The sequence below is a fragment of the Dipodomys ordii genome, unplaced genomic scaffold (genome assembly GCF_000151885.1).
Source record: "Dipodomys ordii isolate 6190 unplaced genomic scaffold, Dord_2.0 Scaffold64, whole genome shotgun sequence".
NCBI classification, from domain to species: domain Eukaryota; kingdom Metazoa; phylum Chordata; class Mammalia; order Rodentia; family Heteromyidae; genus Dipodomys; species Dipodomys ordii.
Genome location: NW_012267280.1, coordinates 1,065,615 through 1,072,161, shown reverse-complemented (window position 1 = coordinate 1,072,161; position 6,547 = coordinate 1,065,615). Strand labels below are relative to the sequence as shown.

The 6,547-nt window shown below is 54.8% G+C and overlaps 1 protein-coding gene across 1 annotated transcript in view; it reads left to right on the top strand.

Annotated features, from left to right (window-relative positions):
* Nucleotides 1–3,627: 3,627 nt before the first annotated feature.
* The window catches only part of Celf5 (CUGBP, Elav-like family member 5), a 23,151-nt gene continuing 20,231 nt past the window's right edge, over nucleotides 3,628–6,547 (top strand). The window contains exons 1-2 of the mRNA XM_013022633.1: nucleotides 3,628–3,685; nucleotides 4,076–4,158. Of these exons, the coding sequence (XP_012878087.1) occupies nucleotides 3,628–3,685; nucleotides 4,076–4,158 (141 nt within the window). The remainder of the gene's footprint in view (nucleotides 3,686–4,075; nucleotides 4,159–6,547) is intronic.

Below are 6,547 nucleotides of genomic sequence, written 5' to 3'. Positions count from 1 at the left end.
TGGATAGGTGGATGGATGGTTGGGTGGATGGATGATGGGTGGGTGGGTGGGTGGATAGGTGGATGGATGGATGGGTGGGTGGGTGAGTGGATGATGGATGGGTGGGTGGGTGGGTGGGTGGATGATGGATGGATGGATGGGTGAGTGGATGGATGGATGGGTAGATGGATGGATGAATGGGTGGGTGGGTGGTTGGATAGGTAGATGGATGGATGGATGGGTGGGTGGGTGGATGATGGATGGGTAGATGATGGGTGGATGGGTGGGTGGGTGGATGATGGATGGATGGATGGGTGAGTGGATGGATGGATGGGTGGATGAATGGGTGGGTGGGTGGATGGACAGATGGAAGTGTAGATGGATGGACAGATGGATGAGTAGTGGGTGGATGGATCGGTGGAGTGAATGGGTGGGTGATGGTTGGATGGTACAATGGATGAATGAATGGATTTGGGGGGATTGGCGATGGTGGGTGGGTGGGGTAGAAGCAGGAGGGCATCACTCCGGGTGAACATGGGTGTCACCTGGTGCGTGGGACCTAGACAGCCAGGTGCCCCTGGTGCTTGTGCTGCTCTCTGTCTGCGGGAACTTCCACGCGTGACTTTGTGTGCTTTGGGCCTCTGTCACTGTGGTGGGAGGTGAGGAGTGTGGATGGCTGGGCAGCTCTGCGGTGGTTGTAACACTTAGAATCATATATTTTCATGTGTGCCACTACTGGGGCTTGAACTCAGAACCTGTGTCCCCGCTTCGCTTTCTACTCTGCCATTCTCTGAAGCCTGGCTTTTTTTGCTGGTTGACTGGTGATAGGGCTGCACAGACTTTCCCGCCTGGGCTGGCTTTGAACCTCTATTCTTCAGGTCTCAGCCTCCTCCAGAGTGAATAGCTAGAATGAGCTTGCATAAGCCAACAGCGCCCAGCCAGATATGTGAATGTAATACCGCTAGGTAGTTGTGAACAAAATAATTCACAATGTGTATTGGGGAAGATGACTGCATGGTTTGGTGGTCAGAGATGCACTTTGTGATGACTACAGAAGTGACCAATGGGAAGACTGTTGTTCTAAAGCCAACGGAAAGGCATTTGAGCAGAAGGCTATGGCCTGTGCAAAGGCCCTGGGGCAGGATGGAGCCTGGTGTGTGGAGGAGCATGGAGGAGCCCATGTGGCTGGTGTGGAGGAAGCAAGGGGCAGAGAGGGAGGAGAGGAGCAGGGAGGGGACAGGGGCGGCTTGTTCAGGGTGGACTCGGCTTTGTCTTGATGGCACTGGGAGCCACGGAGGGCTGCCCACCAAGGAAATGGTGGCTTCAAAGGTGACCAGAGAGAGTGTGGGCTGTGACTGAGGTCAGAGGCTTCCGGGAAGGGACAGAAGGTCAGATCTGTGCATAAGAATCACCCCAGTCTTCTGGTTTTTCTTTATTTTTCCTCCTTTTGAAATTAACTTAAATTTTTTTTCTTTGCGGGATGGGGTTTGAATTGAACCAAGGCCTAGGGCTTGGTAGACTGGCGCGGTATTACTTTAGCCCCGCCCCTGCGGCTGGAGCTCCACCTCTGCCACTTAAGCCACGCCCTCAGTGCTGTTTAATTTAGTTATTTTCTTTTTTCTCCAGAAAAAGTCCTTCCTCTATACTCAAGGCTGGTCTCATACTTGGATCTCCCTGATCTCTGCCTCCTTTGTGTTGTGATTATTGGCATGAGCTCCACCTGGGCCCTGGAGATCAGAGCCCCAGGTCCAGTGACCGAGTGACTCATTTTACCCTGCAGATCTAACGTTTGGTGTCTAGATGAGATTGAAGGAGGATCTCGGTGGTTATTTCAAGAATAAGCAAGTGCTGGTGGCTCATGCCTGAAATCCTAGCTACTCAGGAGGTTAAGATCTGAGGATCACAGTCCAGCCTGTGCAGAAAAAGTCTGTGACACTCTTATCTCCGATGAAGCACCAGAAAACTGGAAGTGGTACAATGACTCAAGTGGTAGAGCGCTACCCTTGAGCCAAAGAGCTCAGTGGCAGCACCCAGGCCCTGAGTTCAAGCCCCATGACTGACAAAAAACAAAACTCCCCACCTTCCTCTCCTCTGGCTTCCAACCACTATCCTGAGTCTCAGCCTCCTGAGTAGCTGGGATGATAGGTGTGAGTCCCTGTGCCCAGCCAAAATGTCCCCCGATTGCACGAGGAGACTGTATTGGGTCTTGTCACATCACACTGGTTCCCGCTAGGACACCTTTTCTTTTTCTTTTTGTCAGTTGTGGGTCTTGAACTCAGGGCCCAGACTCTCTTCCTGAGCTTCTTTTGCTCAAGGCGAGCGCTCTACCACTTTGAGCCACAGCGCCGCTTCCAGTTTTTGAGTGGTTCATTGGAGATGAGAGTCTCACAGAGACTTTTCTCCCCCCAAAAAAAGGGTTGGCTTCGAACTGCAATCCTCAGATCTCAGCCTCCTGAGTAACTAGGATGACAGGCCTGAGCCACCAGCACCCGGTTAGGAGTCCTTTTCTAAATCCTCCTCCATTCCAGGGGTCAGGACTTCAACAGAGGCATACAAACCAGCTTGCAACAAGAGCCACACTCTAAGGCTGTATATATTTGGGAGAGGGGAAGCAGAGCCACACTTTCTTTCCCCTGAATGAGACCAAGAAAGCTGAGAGTAAGAGGAGCTTTCTGGAGGGGAAGGCCCGGGCGTGAGGTTCAGCACCACGGACAGCGGTCCCCGGCTGCTGCACACTTGGATGCCATTTTTCTTCCTGGGACCCTAGGACTGAAGGTTCCTAAGGCGGTTTGGGGGAGGGGAGGGTAATCACTTCTACTCTCCTGTGCTCACCCCCCCCCCCAATCCCACAGATAGGACTCCCCAGGAAAAACAGCCAAGGGAGAAAGATGGTGATCTAGCTTAACCTCTGCCTGCAGCCTGATTTCTTGCCAGTTGTGGCTGATTTCTTTCAGGCCTTAAGCGAATTGTCTTCATATATTCCCTCCCCCCTTGCCCGCCCCCAAGGACTTGGGAGGGGGACAAAAATGTAGAAAGGTGATTAAAGGCTCTCTTTAAATTTTTATCCCCCCTCCCCCTCCCCCTTGGCATGAACCCAGGCCCTGCCCGTCACCCTCAGGCCTCACTCCCAACTCCCAAGGGTCTGTCCTGTCTGCCACACCCACCTCAGGATGACGTCCAATCACAGCCTTGCTCTGGACCGCCCCAGGGATGGACCCACCCCTTGCCTCTCCCGACTGGCTTTTCCCTCTCAGCATCTTCTGGGGTGGGGGGAGGAGGGCAGCGGGGAAGGGGGCTGCGGCTCAGAAAGGGACAGGAGGCCACAGTCTGCCAAACCCATGCATCCCTGCCACCTCCTTCTGGGTTCTGGTGCCCCTCCTGAGCCCAGTCCCCATCTCAGCCACGTCATTGCTCTACTGAGGTAATGAAAACCAAACCAGCCTCCCCTTTTCCACTTCCCGGGCTCCCCTTTGGGGGTGGGTATGGGTGGGGGAAGGCTGCACCCTGCTGCTGTTCCCACCCTCCCAGCTCCACTTCCAGCTTGTGTGTGTGTGTGTGTGTCAATGGAGATTAAGAGTCTCACAGACTTCCCTGCCTGGGCTGTCTTTGAATCTTGATCCTCAGCTCTCGGCCTCCTGAGTAGCTGGGATGACAGGTGGGAGCCATCTGTACATTCAGTTCGACAGCGTCAAATCCGTGCGCAGCGGTGGGCGGCCAGCCTCATCCCGGGAAACCCGGTCCCCATGAGAGTCTAACTCCCGCTTCCTTCCTGCTCCAGGGCACCACACGGTCACTTCCTGTCTCTGGTCCCCCCCCCCCCGTTCTAGACTTTTCCTGTAGTCTTTCGTGTCCGCTGCTCTCCCTGCTGAGCCAAGGTGGCTTGGGGGAGTGGGTGGGCTCCCTTCATGCTGTAGGTAGCATGAGCCACAGCCCTGTGCTTGTTCCTGGCTGAGTAATATTTCAGTACCATGGTATGTGTCTTCCCATCCATCCGCGGGTCCTGGGATTGCGCCCACCTTTGGGCTACGGTGCACACGGGGTGCCCTCCCCCCGCCCCCCGCCCCCTCTCACACACACTGTTTCTTTCCCTCCTCAGGCTGTGCCTTCCTTACCTATTGTGCCAGGGATTCTGCCATCAAAGCTCAGACGGCCCTGCACGAACAGAAGACCTTGCCCGGGGTGAGTCCTCTGTGGTGTCTGGGGGCAAAGGGATGGAACACGTTTGCTTGCAGCCTTGGGGCTCAGCACTTCTGGTGAGGTCCGTGTGCGTCTGACTGAGAAGGAGGGAGAAGGAATCAGGATCAGGACGGGTGTTCCTTGTCTGCTGCACACCCTGCTCTCGCCTTCACACAAGGGTGCTTGTGCCTGGTTGTGCGGGTTGTCTATTGCACAAGCGGGCCTGGTCAGTGTGTGTCCTAAAGGGTGAGGAAGCATGAACAGGAACAGGGCACAGCTGTGCAAAGGCCCTGGGGCAGGCTGGAGCCTGGTACATTATAGAGGAGTGATGAAGAGGTCTGTGTGGCTGGAGCAGAGGGTGGTAAGGGGGAAAGAGGGGAGGGAGGGAGGGAACAGAGCAGGGTGTGCAAGACCTGGGATCTCCCACAAGCTACTAGAAAACCAGAAGGGGCACTGTGGCTCAACATGGTAGAGCACGCACTAGCCTTGAGCAGAGGAGCTCAGGGACAACGCCCAGACCCTGAGTTCAAGCCCCATGACTGACAAAAAGAAGGGAAAGCAGGGTCACGTGGAGCAACAGTGCCCTGGGGCTGCTGGGCTGTGTTCGGCCTCCACACGGTCTCTGACTGCACCTGTTAGACCTGTCTAGCCTCGTTTTCTTTTTTTTTCTCTCTCTTCCCTTTTGTACCATCCTGGAATTGAATTCAAGGCCTCATGCTCACCCACTGTACTCTTGTTTGCTCCATTGGTGCTGTACCGCCTGAACCATGCCTCCAAGGCCAACGTTTTGCTGGAGGTGAAATCTTGCAGACTTTTCTGCTCAGATCCTCCAGATCTCAGCTTGCTGAGTCAGCGAGGATTATTGGGGTGAACTACGGGTGCCCAACCTCTGCCGTCCCTCTCTGGGTGGGCGGGTCCCTCTCCCAACGGACGGGTGGCATTGTGCCAGCTGACCCCAACCCCACCCCCGCCGGGGAATGTTCTTTGACAGAAGTTGAAGGAAGGAAGCGTGGTTCCCCGGGCACCCTGCCCAGTGAGCTCTGGGGGGGGTCCCTCACGACCATGATCCAATGGTCCTAGAAGAGGTGAGCAGGTCAGGGGAGGGGCTTTGGAGAAGGACGGGCTGGCTGCTCAGGAAAGCTGACCTTTCAGAAGGCATCTGTGCATGGTTCCCGTGACTGCAGTGCTCTCCCCCAGGCTAGGAATGGGACAGAGCAGAGGGGGTTGTGATCACGCGCCGTCCTCTAGGTTTAAGGCCATGGTGCCGGTGTTGGCCTGGCTCAGATGAGTTCCTCGTGGGGGGGGGGCATCCCAACAGCAAGAGCGTGAGAAGTGGGACTCGAGCAGGAGAGGAGCTGCGTCCTGCCCTTTCTCTAAGGACTCGGCCTTCTGCTTCCCCCCAAAATACGTTAATGACTCCAAGGACACGAACACCTCCCCGTGGACCCCTACCCCACCTCCTCCCAACAGCACCACACTGAGGACTAAGCTTCCAATACATGCGCCTTGTGGGTCTCACCACACCATCCATCTACCCATCCATCCCTCCATCTACCCATCCATCTATCCACTCACGCATCCATCCATCCACTCATCTATCCACCATCCTTCCATCCATCCACCTGTCCATCCATCTATCCATCCACCCACCCACCAATCCATCCATCCATTCATCCATCCATCCATCCATCTATCCATCTATCCATTCATCTATCTATCTGTCCATCATCCGCCATCTTCATCCATCTACCCATCTATTCATCCATCCACTGTCCATCCACCCACCCACCCATCTACCTCTCCATCCATCCATCCATCCAGTCTGTCCATCCATATACCCATCCATCCATCTATCCATCCATCTATCCACCCATCCATCATCTATTCACCCAACCACTCATCCACCCCTCTATCCACCATTCTTCCATCCATCTACCCATGCATCCATTCATCATCTACTCGCCCATCCATCCACCCATCTACCCATCCATGCATCTATTGATCCCCATCCCCCATCCACCAACCTACCCACCCAATCACCCACCCATTCATCCACTCATCTATCTACCCATTCATCCACCAGTCCATCCACCTATCCATCCATCCGTCAATCCATCCACTGTCCACCAATCCATTCATTCATCCATCCATCCACCCATCCACCCATCCACCCACCTATCCATTCTGGAGCTCACTGCGAAGCTCTTGGAGTGGATGGAAGCCATGGATGCTACTCAGTTCCCTGCAGGGAACAACTCACCTACCCCCCTCCCCCCACCAGAGGGTCCTTGCTTATGAGAAAAAGGAGAGGAGAATATTCTAGAATATTCTTTTTTTTTTTTTTGTCGGTCGTGGGGCTTGAACTCTGGGCCTGGGCGCTGTCCCTCAGCTC